Below are 16978 nucleotides of genomic sequence, written 5' to 3'. Positions count from 1 at the left end.
TCGTGTGCACACATATGTACACACAAAACACACTCATCTTCCCTCCTCTCCACTACAGATCTGTGTAGCAAGCCCAGAGGTGAATGGTGTGTGATGTAGCTGAAATCCCAGCTAAGAACTGGTTCTGGCATCATGTTTTTAAAGAGATGCCACTGTTGACTGAAGAGGTCTAGGAATCCAGTCTGCTCTGTTTAGCACAGGAGCAGTAACTTGCCATTTCATTTCCAACAGCCCGTATTTCCAGACGAGCGATTAAAAAAGCTTGACACATTAAAAGCATTTGAAGGGGAAGTGGTGTGCTGAGAGTTACATTTGGAAAATTATTAGGTTTCAGCATTTGGACGTAAAGCCAATAATGATACTGTATTGTCTGAACATAGATAAAATCAAATTTCATTTAAAAAAATCCTGATTCAATTCAATAATAAAAAGGCATATTAGAACACCTCAGAATCTCCTCAGATCAAAAGAACCCTTCTCAATGCAAAAATGTACTCTTTTCTTTTACAGCTTAACTGCTTTCCTGATCACCAAATGAAGTTAGTGCAAACTTACTATATTTAAATTTAAGTGAACTGGATATTACTGAGGTCTTTGTTTTGCATTCCATTTGTAAAACATCCCAAGCAATTGGAAAGGACACGGTGGTCTTTTTTAAAAATGTTTTTGTTTATAACTTAAAAAGAATCGTAAGGAACTTAGTAATTACTTAGCTTAGTTTAAGCTGCAACCTGGAGATTTATTCAATAAAAAAATAACTTAAAAGCAAAAAAGCAACACCCAATGAAGCAAAGTATTGGCTTATTTTTCCTAAAGCCATGTAAGTACATTTCTTTCCATAGACAAATAAATGTTTCAAGAAATTTAATATATTTTTTTCATAAAAAAATTGTTTCTAAACTGAAACCCACAAAGAAAATGCATCTTCTAAGATTTTTGTTTAAAGCGGGCAGACTTTGAAGTTTAAATCATAGAATTATGGAACAGTTAGGGTTGGAAAGGACATTTAGATCATGTAGTTTCAACCCCCTCTGCCACGGGCAGGGGTGCCTCATGTTAGACCATGTTGTCCAAGGCTGTCTGACCTGGTCTTGAACACTAAATGGTTCTTTTCAGCCAGTAATATCTGTAATACAAAAATATCACAGATTCTGAGAAATCATCAGGAATTTCAACAGCAGTTTGTCTGGAAAGAAAGGCAATTATTTCTAATTTTTTAAACTGAGGTCCAAATTACTCTGCTTAGTAATTGCACATCCTTTCTGCTCTCCTAGAGTCTTGACAAGAACCCTTCAGAGAAAAGGTAACTTCAGATGCTCACAGTATTTTATTAATAAATCAAGGTCTTCCTGGCTCAGAAAGGATAAACTGTATCATTAGTAATTTGGCTTCCTGTAGCGGATGAGAAAACATATCCTCATTTCATGATGGCATATTAAAGGCTCAGGTGAACCTTGTTAACTGTCCAGGTTTGCCATCTTTGCCTGCCATTATTTTGAAGTACGTTTTGCTTATGAATCTCATCCGGATTGAATAGAACGCAATTTTTTAAAAAGCTGAGCAGACTGTTGAGAACTGGGAAACATTTGAGCGAGTTTACCTCAAAAATTCGTTTCTCTGGCAGCTATTCCACATGACTGTTACAGGAGTATTTCAGCTCACTTGCAGCTTCAGGTTGGTATCAGACCTGCCAGTCACTGACAAAAAAAGGGAACTCCCTATCTTAGAATTTCCCTTTATTTAAGGTAATTTCACAGCCAGAATAATTCCATTATTCTTTATTCTTTGTAAAATTACAGATTATTTTCTCTTTATTTTGAAAAAAAAACCCCAAAACAAAACCACACAAATCAAATTGGAAAAAAAAAATACCCACACAAATTAAAAATCCCACAAGTATTTCTCCAGCTATTGAAGAAGGGGATAACTCATCCTGATGAAAACAGCCAAATCTCTGTATGTCAATATCTTTGTTTATGAAACTACAGAGGCTCTTTTCATTGCAAAGTAGTCCACATTTGGGTTTTATTATTCAAAAAGAGAGGATCTGTTTGTTTGTTTGTTTTTTTGTTTAATGTGAAGCCAAAGTTTACAGGTACATTCAGTTACAGTCTACAAAGCAGCACATCCTCTAGGAGAAGACAGGATAATATTGTAGTTACTAGTGAAAAATCCTGGAGTAAATTGCATCCTCTTGACATTTCTTTTACCATGGACAGCAGAAGAGGCATGCTGCTACCTGCAGAAGGTATTGGCAGAACAGCAGTAGGTTGGCAAGTCTGGGGAATGGGTGTACTGGTGGCCACTTGGGTATTTGGCAGATCACCAGGCCAATGATACCGCAGTTCCCAGCAGTCAGTGTTCTCTAGTGGGCTCTGGTGCTTAACAGATGGAAGCAAGGTTTAACAGAAATTACCAAATTTTGCGTAATTATACTAACTAGAGCTTATAGTGGTATTTCACCTGACTGAGGAAACAGTGCTGAGCCTCTCTGAAGCCCGTAAAACTTCCCACACCAGCTACTTTTTACTGAGTGAGGTTCAGTTGGCCAAGTCCTAGAAAGACCAGGATGTTACATATGAGCTGTTTTCTGTGACCTTGTAGAAATGGGGAAAGGGTAGACTTAAGGAGCACTTATTGTCCCATACCTTTTTTCCCTATGTGCATTCAGAAGACCTAGTGGAGCTCAGACAGACTGCTGTACCCAGGTTGCGCTGGTCCTCTGGTCTGGTCTGCTACACTCTGGGTCTGCTTCTTCAGGATCACAGGGGGATTAACATGGTTTTCTCTCTTTAGAGGGACAGTTAAAACATGCCCCAGGTAGTGGACTGCTTATTGGCTTCCTTCTAGTGTTCATGAGATTGCTAATGATCTCATTGAAGAATCCATTCTTAACCTGGTTAGAAACCTGGGTTTTGCTAAAACAGAGATTCTCTACTAATTCAATCTCCTGCTTCATTAATCAGGGCAGTGATCCCTTAGCAAGAAAGGCATAAAAAGTGTTACCACTTCTTCCTCTGTCTGCATTTGCAAGTTCTGAGAAGCAACAGCAGCTCAAGCAGGTGAGTGTTATGTAATCAGGCCTCCTCTGCAAGATATCCACAAAGTTCCCTGCTTTACTGATGTCTTCAAAAGTAAACCTGACAATTCTTCCAATACAGCACTGCTGATTTTGCTCATCTTTCAGCTAGCTTCTGTTCCCTTTGTTGCCACAGTGCTGTTGGGGACTTAAAAGTTTCCATTCTTTATTCTCCTTCCTTACAAGATTGTTTTCCTGTCTCTCATCACAGATCTTGCCCTGTAATTCCCTATACTGGCTCACTCATCTCCACTCGCTCACTCATTGACTTCTTTTTCTCTTGAACGTCCCCATCTCTCTGCTGGAAACCCATAGCCGGGCTTCACACACATCTGTGCCCTTCTGCCTTGGACTTTGCATCTTCCTATCTAAACCACCTGCCTCTACAGTTCACAGCCTTGACTCTCCTCATATCATCTCCATGTCCTGCTTTTTGTCTACTAGGACTGTGCTATTGCTTCTAAGAAATAACTGGGGGAAAAAAAAAAACCAACAACACAAAAAAACCTAAAAACCAGTTACTGACTCCCACTCCTTAATTTGTTTTTCTTTTCTTTCTGTACGGCTGCTATTTCTGCCTCTTCTAATGCCATAACTGCACCCACATTTGTCCAACTAACCTCCTCTCATCTCAGCAGCCTTGCACTCATCCTGACTTTTATTCTTTCCCACAGCTAATCTGGCTCCTCACTTTAAAATATACTTAGCATCTGATTTTTAAAAACTTTCGACCTCCCTCTTCTCTGCCCTTGTTTCTATTACTTTCCATCTCAGCTCACTGAATGAAACTCCCTTTGGTTGCTCTGTGAGGTTTACTACTTTGGGCATAGGGACTCATGCTGTACCTTTGCCTGGGGATAGCATCTAACTGTATTAGTTTCTTGGTTATTATCTTACGTTTCAACTTGTTGTTTTTGGCAAAGCCCATCTTTTCATCTTGGGTTCACAAAGAACTGAGCACGACTGTATTCCCTTCCTTGGCTAGAGCTGCACAAATAATAAATAATGACCAAATGATGAGTTTGGTACTTTAGCACTGCCATCCACTGGCTGTCTTTTATCACAACACTCCATATTTGACTAAACTTGAAGTTTTATTTTTGTTTCATCTGCTGCTACTGAAGTGGAATGTATTACTGTCAATGTCAGAAAATCTTTATGTTATATTCCTTACAAATACAAGATGCATGCCTTCTGCTTTCTGTTTTTACTTTACAAAGTGAAATATAGAGGTTGGTAACTCAAGCACTGAAGAATGAGAGAATTCTAGGTTAAACTGTTGTGTAACATTAATTCACCTGCAGTACCTGGATGATGTGTATGTTTTGTAATATATTTTAGCTCATGCTTAAGAAACATGCAATACTGAAAATCAACCATGTAGGGAATAGGCTATAGGGAAATAGGATAATTTGTGAGTAATCTAAAATTTGTGTGATACTTGTCTTGACAACTTTTCCAGCCTCTACCTCATTTAGAAATGTCCTGAACCAGAGTGGCTTCTCTATTTTTTAGTGATTTTCAGTGGGTTTCCTTTCTAGGAGCACATCCAGATTCTCCTTGAAGCCATATATAATAAACTTCATGGTATTTTCTTTTCCTTGCAATTTCATCTTTTTAAACTTTTCTCTCTTTCATTCCTTGGTTTTCTTTTACTTCATTTCTGTGATATAATCAAGCTTATTATAATTAGGCTTACTGATATATGATTAATATTCCATTGTTAAAACAACTTGCCTCTTACACTTCCTAATGTGCCCCCATCCTAAGCAGTAGCAGGAATATTTTACCTTCTTAGAACAACAGCTCCTTTGTGACAGGAGACTGTGAAAACTTATCCAGACATGAGGTAAATAAATTTTATACGCAGATGTGTTTTAAGAAAAAAACTCAAAGGAAGAATAGATACAAGTATCCAAGAAAGAAGTGTGCTTAGTGTTTCAGTAATTCAATTGTTTATCCAATTTACTGCCATGTGCTGAAATATTACCCAGAATTCTAGGAAATGCAGAAGTGGATTATGAGTTCAAGGATGGAGCACTAATTGAATTCTTAATTGAAATGACTCATCTAAGCAACACAATGACCTGGATTGTCCCCCCGAAGGTAAAAATCTTTCCAAATGGTATCCTGGCACAGGTGCCATACTAAAAGCTTGACTCTAGCCCTTCTAAAAGAAAGACTATCTGTCAGTGGAGAGTTTTCTGGAAGGGGGTCACTATTTCCAAGTAAAATGCGTTTTTATTTATGACAAAGCAACATGGATTGGTCTTTTTCTTACTCATTTTGTCTCAACCAAAATCAGTCACACTGGGCACAAAGCTTACCAAGTTCCTCAGTCTACGTGCTTAACTTAGGTATGGACCTTACACAAACCCTCTGTAAAGGCATGAAATTTTCTCATCTTGACACTTACATAGAAAGAGAGCTATAATTAGACGGCCTTATCAACATTTCTAAAAATTGTATGTAAGCTGAAAATAGGAGTGTTCAAATATAATGACTGCAAATGAAGTATCAGGTGAAATTTCACTCATTATTATGAAAACCTTTTTCCTTTGTTGTTTGTGCTCTTATTTTTTAAAAGAGCATATAGACCAGGTGTTGCCTCATTAAAAAACAGGTTTTAAATTAACACTGGACTTTTAATGCTTTAGACCTTCTTGCACCCTAGGGGACTCTTACAAGCCTGGTCCTTGTGTTATAGTGATTTATAATTGAACCATAAACACCTACTTGGCAGTGAAATTTGAAGCAGGTAAGACAAACAAACAAACTGATTAGTTATTCTTCATTTTTACTACTTACAAGTGCCTAGAAGCTAAGACATCTAAGATGTTTTTCATGTCTTACAAATAAACAGAGATTTGCAATTGACTTCCACTACCCATGCAACTTGGGGTCCACACATACTTGAAAAATACGACCCAACACACAACAGAGAAGAACAGTGAGAGACAATAACTTTCCAAAAGATTGTTAACATTTCACGTTTTACTTAAAAGGGTATTTGAAGTAATTTTTGCTTCTCTTAAATTTATTAATTTCTGTCAGCTGGTAAATCTTTTCTCCAAAAGTCTAAGAACAACTGGTGCAAATAAATGGAATTGTTTTCTAAGAACATTAAGAAGCAAAAATAGAGTTTATATCACGTCTCTTGAAAAGAACTTAATAGCCAGGAAATCAGAGTTCTCCTTAGTGTTTGGATACAATAGTATTGACTGTTTTCACTATTCTGTCAAAGCATAAACACATCAAGTACACCCTTATGATATCCTTACTTTCATAATACTGCAAAAACAAGTACAAGCTTCAGTAAAGAAATAAACAAGCAATTATCCATTACTTCAGTAACATAAGTGATTACTGTCTTTGATTTTTAAAGGAAATTTCTTGTGGCTGGAGAAATCATATGACAGGACAAAACATAGGCTAAAAGCATTTTATAATGTACTTACATATCACTGGCAATGGAGGAGTTCCTGGACATGGACTTTGGAGACAGGTCATAGTCACTGTCTGACCGGTAAAGGAAAGACTCCCTACGTTGACTGTGGACAAAATTTGCCTGAAGAATTAGCCCTGATCCAGGGCTTGTCATGGGATCCAAGGGACTTCGTCCCGATGATGTACCATTGTCTACATCAAAACTGCAAAAAGAAATAAAAAGATTTATGCCATTGCCATAAGAATTTTGAAAGTAATAAAAACTCTTCTGACAAATTTATCATTAGGTAGTTGCTTTGTGATAATAATGGGTAAACAAAGACCTGGTCAAGTCCACTGCTAAACCAAATTACACTTTACAATTGATGACAACCAAAAAGAACAACTCTGAAGGAAAATAAATTTTGTACAGAAAAATCACTATTGGGAGTACAGGGAATATTATGCTTCTCTGCATGCAGAGATCTGTGAGCTCTATACTTGAGGGAACATGAAGTTTCATTGTTTTCTCCCTTGGGCCCCATGTCTCTTGAGCTAGACCCTCATTATCCTGTTTCCCACTGTTCAGGCAACTGAGGCCTCCTTTGTTATTGAGTACCTGACCCTAATATTTCATTACTACCTAAGTATTTCAAGTACGTATTTTGTCTTATCCTAATAAACAAAGCTCTGGTGTGGGGCTAAGATGTATGTGTGTGCTTGGGCATGTCTGCATGTACTATAGTTGCTATTTTACAAGCATATAAAAGTAATGAATTCCTTGCTCACTGTCAAGCAGCACAGCTCCTGTGCCCATTCATGTCTTTGAATTAGGTAGTTTAGATCCAGCACTTCTAGTTATTGTATTTGGTATTAAGAGAGGTAAACAGGCTTATCACTGGGAGGGAACACCGCCGTCATGAGAGGCTGAAGGGCAAGGGCAGAGAAAGAAAGAGAAGGAGAGAGAAGATGCTCTTTCATGTAGTCTGCTACATTTCCACAAAGGGCTTTTTAAAATCAGTGTAAAGACCTTGAATGGGAGTCTGCAATCAATTAGAAACTAGCACAGGGTTGGCTGTGCTGAGAGGATGTGCTCATGGCAACCCATGTTGCTTAGCAGCCCGACAGCTGCGTTTGGTACCATATGGAATCTTTTTGGAGCATGTGGCTCTGCTTTTAGACTTCATGTGTTGTGGTATGCAGACTCAGAGGTTACAAATGTGTGGCTTAGCAAGGTTATGTCTCCATCTGGTGGGATGAAGCACATTTTATCCAGCCAGAAGGTGAAGATTACTTCTGTTTTCCTACTTGGTTGTGTTTATAAAACCAAAGATCAGTTTAGCTTTACAGCACAGTAGGAAAGATGTGCATGAGGCCTTGGCTTCTAACTATTTGGGCTTGTTTGCCATACTAATGGGAACTTAAATAATACTGCTACAGCATTTAGGGGTGAAGAATGAACAGATCATCTTTCACATTATTTTTTAAACATGAGTCAGTGTTAGTATCATAGTATCTATACATTGAACTATCTAAAGTACTAATTTTGAAACCAGTGTTTTTGTGAAGGACACCCACTAGTTTTCAGTTATATCTAATGACAGCAGAAGAGAAAATATTCAGTACTTGTCAGCTGTTGATTAAACTTCAGCCTGGTGCAGGAGTCACAGTAGGTACATGCTGCTGTCTGCACTAGCTTGTTTCTTTCTGTTATCTACCGGTGACCGAAGGTTGCAGAGAGGTTGTGGCTTTATGTTTTACTGAAGAGACAGCATTCCAATGGCCTTTTTTCCTTTGTTAAATGAACCAATCAAAGAAACATTTATTGCCTGTTTTGACAGAGATGTACATTGCCTGGCACAGAATGGACCTTGGTTTCATGTTTTATTCCATTGTTTCATTGTTACTTTGACATATTCCTGAAACTGCAAGGTTTCTACTGCTCTCAGATGATATAATTTATTATGTACTCACTTTTCACTGTTTGAATGCAGAAAAGCAAACTTTTTCTTTATTAACTGTTCAGAAAACATTACTAAAAAGAAATCAACCAAGCTTAGCAATTTAATCCTCTTTTCACTGTAGTTTTCAGAACAATTCACTGTCAGCAAATCCTAACACATACACTTGTTCCCAAATTTGATTTCTTTTGATTATGCCTGAATATTTTTAGTGTGTCCTTAAATGTGCTACTATGTGACATGATCTATCTCAAACTAACAAAGCTAATCCATAAGACATCAAATGAGAGTTCTGCCACAGCCTGTGTGGTGATCTTGGACAATGCAAAGCTCATCTTCGCCTTTCATTTTCCCTATTCCTTGCATCTTTGTGGTCATTGTGAGATCTGCACACACAAAAAAAAAAAAAAAAAAGAAGAAAGCAAGCATACTGGAAATAGCCTGATAGCATAAATACTACTAAAAAATCCTTTGCAGCTTCTGCTTTTAACAACCATGTTGCCATTACTACTAGCATGACTACTATTATTCACTAACAATCAGTATCTTTTGAGTTGGAATGCCTGGCTATTCGAGGAGCACAAAATCCTCACAATATCAGTGAAGGGTTTGCAACATCTGTGAGCTCATTGTATCAAATTCTCCTGACACTTCTATTTTATTGCCTAATTACTATTTTTTTCTTTAAACAGTTGTGAAAATACACAGACTCCTAAACAATACACAGTTTGTATGTTTTGTTTTTCTGTTGAGTGCAGCTCTTTCATGCAATTTTAGGTAAAAACAGAAGAGGATTATTTACTCCTGTGCTCAATAAGACTAACTTCTGCAATGTCAGTATCATTTCAAACATATATAAAGTACTCAGAAATGTCTAAAGCAAAAATTAAAAGTAGAAGATAAATAAATGAAGGTAAAGATAAGTCTGTCTTACAGTAAGAAAATTTTGAATGAGTAACTATTGGTTTCTTTTAAATTAGATTTAATTATTCATCTGATCATAAGGTACTTTATTGGATTAAAGAAACATGGTATTGTTTGCAGATTTGTTTTATTTTCTTCACTCACCTTTTGTGGACATGATATGAATATTTTATTATTAGTGTTATTTCTCCCAGTCAGAAACTAAGGCTTCTATGAATGCTATCACTGTCAGATTATGAAATAATGATTTTTATTTTTTTTTTATTAGAAGTCTGTTAGCTAAAACTGCAGTTTCATCAGCTGGGACAGTCCCTGTGGTTTGCACCACCAAATAACTACAGGTATGTGCAAGACCTGCACATCACTGTTGTGACAGGAATCTTATCCTGTGGTACTGTGTGGTGTCCACTAGATGGATGTAGAAAGTAACGAAAAAGATCCAAACAGATAACTAGGATTTGGCTCATACTGCTCAACGAAAATGTCTTTTATGTAAATATATTTCAAGAAAAAAAATAGAAATGTTCAGTTCTTCAGTCAAAAGGGGAATGTGAATACAGCACTGGCTTGCCAGAAACGTATGTTTATATTATAATGTTTCTAAAATGTTACAGCAGTTAAGTATCTTGTTTAGCTCTTACTGAGAACGCTGACAGCACTTTCACATAGAAAAATCTATTAGAAATCTAAATGAACAATGTGTTACTGCACTGAAAACCAAATAAATTTTTTCTTTGGTTGAATCTTTTTTACAAGAAATGGAGCTGCTAAGAACACTGCATCAAATGAACAGAGGATCAGAATGGTGAATTAAAGACTTTCACACAAGTTGTTATTTCTTGCTGTACATACTGAAAAAAAAATTAAAACATTAAAATACAAAATAAGATAGACTCTTCGATGAGCCTGGGCGCAAAGACTGTGGTTGCTTCATATTTATCTTTCTACGGCAAGAATATGCTGTGAATTAAGAAGTGCTCGTTCACTTGCAAAACAAAAGTTGTTCTCTCACTAGTGTGTTCCTCAGACTCCTTCCACTTTGGTGGATGGTGGTCTTTGGAAAGGAAAAAGGAGCGTGGAAGTTGTTACTTGAAGGCATAGAAACTATTGTTATTGTTTCACAGGCAGAAATTGGCCATTTACAGACAGAATTTTCCACCGTTGTTTTGCAGCTAGTTTCAGGCACTTTGCACAACACATGCAAACTGAAGCTGGTTTTAGTGACAGGAGCAATTTGGCACAGCACTCATCACAGAATTTTCTATGCTCAAAGAGCTTTGCTGCAACTCCACAGATGCCAAAGCTATGAAAAGCCAATGCTAATTCAGCAACTTTTGTGTCTGCATTTTGACAAAATGTTTTATGACATTCGTGGATACTGTTTATCTTTAGAGCCTGCCTTATTCAGTGTTCAGTGATGACAAACATGACATGGGATGAAAGTTTAGCCTTTTTTCCTTTTTTGGCTATATACTGTGCTTGCATATCTTGTATCATCCAGGCTCTGTACTGAGATGGGGATAAGGGTGTTGAACTCTCTTGAGTGACTTATCTTCCCTGTGCTCCAAATAGGACAAGAAGTAATAACATCACAAGCAACCCTTAGGAAGATTATTAATTATTTGTTTCAGGCAATAGTAGGAATCTGTGGCAAGGACATGAGAGGTTTTATATCCCAGGTCTCTGCAGCGCTGCTTCATTGTTCATCAGTGCACATCTTCTTTACACAGTGAATGAAACTCTCTGTGGACTTGCTTTTGAGTCCTTAAGTAATGCTCTGCTACTCTCTAAAGGAAAAAAGGGGAAGATCTGTGTGCAAAATACAGCTTTTAGTTACTTAAGGAGTAACAGCATCATAATGAATATGCGCAAGAGCTTGTAACTAAGGCAGCACAGAAATTCCTTATTACTGCATAGTCTTCCTTATTACTGAGAGATCAGCAATTTAATCCTGTAGCATTTTGTGGCGGATTTTTGTTTTGTTTTGTTTTTAGAGAAGTAAGTAATAGTAGAAGGAGGGAGAAACTAAATTCCATCCCAAAATTAAGAGTTTATTAGACTTTTTGACAATATAAACTACACTCCCGATATTCCATTTAAGTGTCTCTCCACCTTCAGCCTATCCTATCTTGGAAACTATAGGGAGAGAGAGAGTTAGGAGCCAAATTAGTTCATCCTCTGGGACACCTTATCTTTTAAGGCTATCTTTAAGCATTATAGAGGGACAATTAAGTTTTAGAGGAGAAAACTTTGCCCCTCTTCAAAGGATTCCATTGTCCTAGTGTCAGTCAGTATCTCCAGCCATGTGTAAGTATTATGATCTACCTATGCATCTCAATGCTCTGACTTCCCTTAAGTCTCTTGTATATTTTCACCTGGAAGCACAATGCCACTATCACACTGAATGAGTACATTTGGCCTAGCAGCTGTAATTCACTGACATTATCACAGAAGAGCTACCCTGTAGTAACTTGCCTTTGGGCAGATTCTTATTTAGAGCAAAGTAAGGTAATAAAACTTTATTTACATCTCAAAGGAAAAAGAAAGCTATCTGTGGCTTGTGCCCTGGGACAGGAGCCCACCCTGGAGATGGCAGCCTGTAGGTACTGGGGAAAGAGGAGGATCGAGCTGATGGTCCCTTCAAATGCAGATTAAAAAAAGGATAAAAAAGGTAGTGGGCCATCTTAGGTGGTGGGACCACCTTGGACATGGAGAATTACAGGGTGCCTGTCTCTAGGATCGTTCCATATGAAAGTCCAGGGTAGGGGAAAGCTCATTCCCTGTCAGATGTGATACAACAGGCAGAGTGTACTGTGTTCTTAGACCAATTAAGTAATCAACTGCATTAATTACGGTGTGTCCTGGACATGTGTGTGTCTCAAATCAAAGCAGGACAGTTTAAAGTTTTGTTCTTAGATGTGATGTATTTATTCTGCATGAGTGTTTTGGGGTTTTTTTTAAATTAGGACAGACCATTTCAGTTATTCTGGAAATCGCAGACATTATGACCCAATTCTTCAAAAACTTTAGAGACTCCTGGGATACTATGCCATTAGAAAGCATTTTCTGTGAGGTAGACACAAATTCTATTACATTAATTTTACAGGTCTCAGTCAGAGTCTCAGGCAGTGCAAGGAATAAATGAAGACAGAGACAAAAAACTCTTCCTCTGGAACATTATTTTCATTGATGCATTTTGGTTTACTTTATATGCTAAATATATTCACTGAATAGCTGTAAATCTGTCCACAGTTTTGCTAGTACACCAAATAATTATAATATTTTGTTTGTGAAATACTCATTTTAGATGCAGTTTACAGTCATCAAATACACTTAGCAAGCTCTTTGGTTATATCTTTATCACCTCTCTTGGGCCTTTTTATTGCTTATCAATAAACTAAGCATTAAATTGAGCCAACAGCTGACTTGGGTATCCCCTTTTTTGTTAGACATAATTACCTCCAGAGTTTAATAAAAATATGAAGATTTAGAATTTTCTTTATCAGAAAGAAACAAATTGTCACTAATCAAACCCTGCTATAGGCTTCCACTGGACTTCAGGTGTTAAGTAAGTTCATCTGCCACATGAGAAAAAACCCTGCAAAAATAAATCAGTGGTTTTATATAATTGAATAAAAGGCCTAAAATTTATTCCTTCGATTAATTTTCTGCTTGTGACCTTTCAAAATGTTTCCTTTCTTACAGCGTCTACCCAGTGATGCGGGACAGACCACATCTGGTTTTCTCCTTTACTTTCTGTCTCTTCCCCCATGCCTCATAAAAACTAAAGACCTCAGGAAGTGGGAAAAAGAGAAAAATATTTATACTGACATTTTAGAAGGAATATCATATCAAGTCTACATCTGAAGAAAAAAATTGTTAATATGTGACCTGTGACTGTGTAATTTTCATTTTCTCTATAGCAAAGTTAACAAAAACTTTTGCCTTCCATTGCTTAAAAATATTTTCAGCTGATTGTAAGCAAATGATGTTAAACATATGATCTAAATCTGAATTTTCTTGTACCAATACAGAATTCAAGCCAACTATCTACTTGTGGCTTTGGGTTTCCAGTTAAACGATTCAGCAAGCAAGCCTTATGATTATGTCAATTTTTAGAAGTGGTGTGGATAGATTTTCCAGTATCAAAACTCCAAGCAAAAGAAGAAAAAGTGACATTTCATTAAATTTGTTTTCAGCAGCAAAACTTGGCTTTTGCTCTTGGCATAACTGTTTCTGGAAACATTTAGAGTATAACCAGGCTTCATACTAATATTAAAAGCCTAGATAACAGGCAAATAGGATATGTGTAGAACAAAAAATACACTGAAGCACAAAGGTTTGTAAGAATTAGTCTACCAACTATGTATTTAGCTTCTGCCTCATGATTTTCTAGCAAGAGTATTGGGAAATGTAACCAATCTCTCAAAACAAACTGTTTCATGTTTTGTTATGAAGTTTCCACTCAAGGAGCTTCTCATGACAATTATTACATATCTTTGGGCTTTTTGCTTTGAATGGTCTCCTCATACTCAAATCAAGGTGTACTTTTCATAATGGCACCCCATTATTCTTAATTATACCTTAGTGGTCTATGAATTTGGCATGCAAGCTTTTGTTGCACCTACTAAATCAATTTGCTTGTTATGCTCAGCCATACCGGGATTCTTTTTGTGATGCCTTTTATTCTTTCCTTCAAGGGGATCACCCCTCACTTGTCAATTTTTATTCTCTGAACTTGGCTCTTGCAAATGAACATCTTCCTACTAATGTGATGTTCAGATAAGAATGCCAGATCCCAGATTCTCTTACATGAATTTGATGTTTTGATTTTTCTTTGAAGCTGAAATAATTGTCTTATTGCAGTATAATAAAAATGCAAACAAAAACTGCAAGAGAAACAAAATGCAAAATATTTTCAAATAAATGTTAAAATCTTTTCAGGCTTCTACTAGGTTTAAGTCACTTTGTATTGTTCTATTGATCTAATAATCCTACTGGGACTAGTATTCCCATTTTTAGACAATAAATAAGGCCAGTGAAACTATTATCCCCAAGATGTCTGGTAAAATCTGTTGCAGGTTAAGGTCTGAATGAGGAAATCTGCAGAAAATACTGAATAATCAGAACTATTTTAGGTAACCTGAGGTGAAGAAAGCGGAAAAATAGAGCCACTTAATGCAGACAGCAGCAAACCCAGGGGTGCTCCTGAACTGCCGGCCAGCCACCCACAGGCTGCCAGTGCTGCAGGCACCTGTCAGCCACTGTGCAGCTCTGGGAGTGCAGACTCAGCTGAAACACTGGTGGTTCTCCACTTTGATATTGCCATGACTTAATTACAGTCTATCTGTCCCCATTCACTTAAATCATTCCATAATGCTGTCTGCGCTTATTTTCCCTAAGGTGCCCTTTTTCCTGGGCCTTAAGTACTAAAGTGTCTTCAAACTCATTAAAAAAAATAAAAAATCACTTCACCTAATTTCTTCAAGAAATTCTTGAACACTGTTTTGCTTTCCTGTTTTGATCCAGATATCCCCACAGCACTACCTTCTGAGCAATATTTGGACACTGGGGTGCAAACCCAACCCAGTATAGCATGTATTTACTATAATTCACAGTGCTATTTTTCTCTTATTTTAAATACATTTGAATGATATATCAAAGAATTTCAAAATGTTTATTTAGGAATTTATAAAAATATGCAAACCATCTATCAAACATCCTAACTAATCCTAATTAAAATGCATCTCCCTTAAGATACTAGGAGAACACCTTTCTTTCAGGAAAAACTAGAATATAAAAATGAATGTAAGATCACAGTTGAGAAGCAGACTGCTGTCAGAGAAGGAAAATCCAATACACTCTAAGAGTTTAGCCGCCTCTTTCTGTGAATTCACCCAGATGCCATTACCAGAAGTGGCTAAATTGCTTATATATTTCTTTGAATTGGTGGTGTGATAAAGCAAGTATTTGGGAAAAGAGGTAGCTTCTCAGACCTGTAATATTTAAATCAATACTCTAGAGTACTCATGGGTAGAGCCCACAGGATCCAGAAAATAGGTATACATGTTTCCCAGGGCTAACATCAGTATGCATTAGGAAGTTTCCTGGCAAACACATCCTGCTGAAGAATCATCACTTCTAGCTACAATGACAATGAACACTTGGCACTATCATAGAAGATACGGTTACATGTACCCTGTGCTTAGTGGCAGAGATCTTTGGCAAACAGTGCCCTAGTCAGAAGCTGACAGGAATAAACAGTTAAGTTTACTCCTGGCTAACCTCCCATCCCAGAGAATACAGCACAGACGGAGGTTCAAAGAGCCAGGAAGTGCAATAGTCATGACAAAAGGAGTTGCATCCCTCAGCATCACGCAGCTTATAATTTTTTTGCACAGACTTTTGCATAACTGAGCTAAAGCCAACGTGTCTTTAAAAAGTGTGTCTCCTAGAAAATTTTTAAGGTTTGTGGATAGAAAAATCAAAAGAGAAGAAAGCCTAAAGCCCAAACTATAATAACCCTGCACAAAGAAGGTAAGATGGTTTGTTTCACCAGTACAGTGTGCACATACAGACACCTACTAGAAATCAAGGCCAGCTTCAGAGGAATGTGGACAGGAGGCAGCTGGATAAGAAATTGCAGTTGTCTCTTTAGGCAGAGAAATGTTTGCAAACTAGAGCAAAAGTGTTGCTCTAGATTCCCTATGCCAGTGAAAGCTCCGTTAAAAGGAGACATAGTTGTATTTGACAAGCAAAATTTTTTCTCACACTGTTGTCAGACTCCTGTATTTGCAATAAACAATTGCTGGCAATAAATCACATATGAATTCTACTTAAACAAAAATTGATGTTGGGATATGTTAGCAGCAATTATCACTTAAATCAGGGCATGTATTGTTTAAAGCTTAAAAGCTCAAGGTATTAAGAACTTCAGAGATCTAACTTTGCTTTTTCAAAATTGTTTCTTTGAAATCCTTTCCACTTAGTTCTTTCCATTTCAGATCTTTACATTCTGTGTGTTTGGAATTTTTTTTCTTTTATTGTAATATTTTCTATTTTGTATTGTATTTTTGTATTATTTAGTTTATCAAATTTAATAAATTTGTAGTTACTTCCACTTCCCTAGACTTCTACTAAATGTATCAATGTCCACTTTATGATTTGGGTTCTGGAATTCCCTGCTACAGCTTTGCCACATAGAAGCAACAACCTTTAAAGGGCAACAAAAAGGATAGGATCTTGCCTTGGAAGGGTGCTGAGATTGGAATATATTGAGTGTATGTGCTCATACTGTGTTATTTTATACTTATTGTAGACTCTGAGCACATTCATTAAATACCTGTTATGTCAAGAAAGATAATTCTTGTCACTAGTGCAAAACAAACTATAACCTACAGCAATGGATCATTTGTGTCTTATTTTTGAGGGGTTTATTGCATTATTTTAATGCTATAACTAATAACATTACCTAAGATGGCTGCCTGATGCTCCCCATTATAAGTCTGTTTTCTTATTACAACTACTAAATTCTGTCCACTGGAACGGAAATTTTCCTTCCTGGTTTGTTCCCCCCCCCCCCCACCCC

General features: G+C 37.0%; 1 protein-coding gene across 1 annotated transcript in view; it reads right to left on the bottom strand.

Annotated features, from left to right (window-relative positions):
- The window catches only part of LOC104405113 (cAMP-specific 3',5'-cyclic phosphodiesterase 4D-like), a gene marked incomplete at its 3' end in the record, with an annotated part of 70486 nt that overhangs the window by 36346 nt on the left and 17162 nt on the right, over positions 1–16978 (bottom strand). Inside the window, exon 2 of the mRNA XM_010013715.1 lies at positions 6538–6729. Coding sequence (XP_010012017.1) covers positions 6538–6729 — 192 coding nt within the window. The remainder of the gene's footprint in view (positions 1–6537; positions 6730–16978) is intronic.

Source organism: Nestor notabilis, unplaced genomic scaffold (assembly GCF_000696875.1).
Source record: "Nestor notabilis isolate BGI_N333 unplaced genomic scaffold, ASM69687v1 scaffold6094, whole genome shotgun sequence".
NCBI classification, from domain to species: domain Eukaryota; kingdom Metazoa; phylum Chordata; class Aves; order Psittaciformes; family Psittacidae; genus Nestor; species Nestor notabilis.
This window is presented reverse-complemented; position numbering and strand designations above follow the sequence as displayed.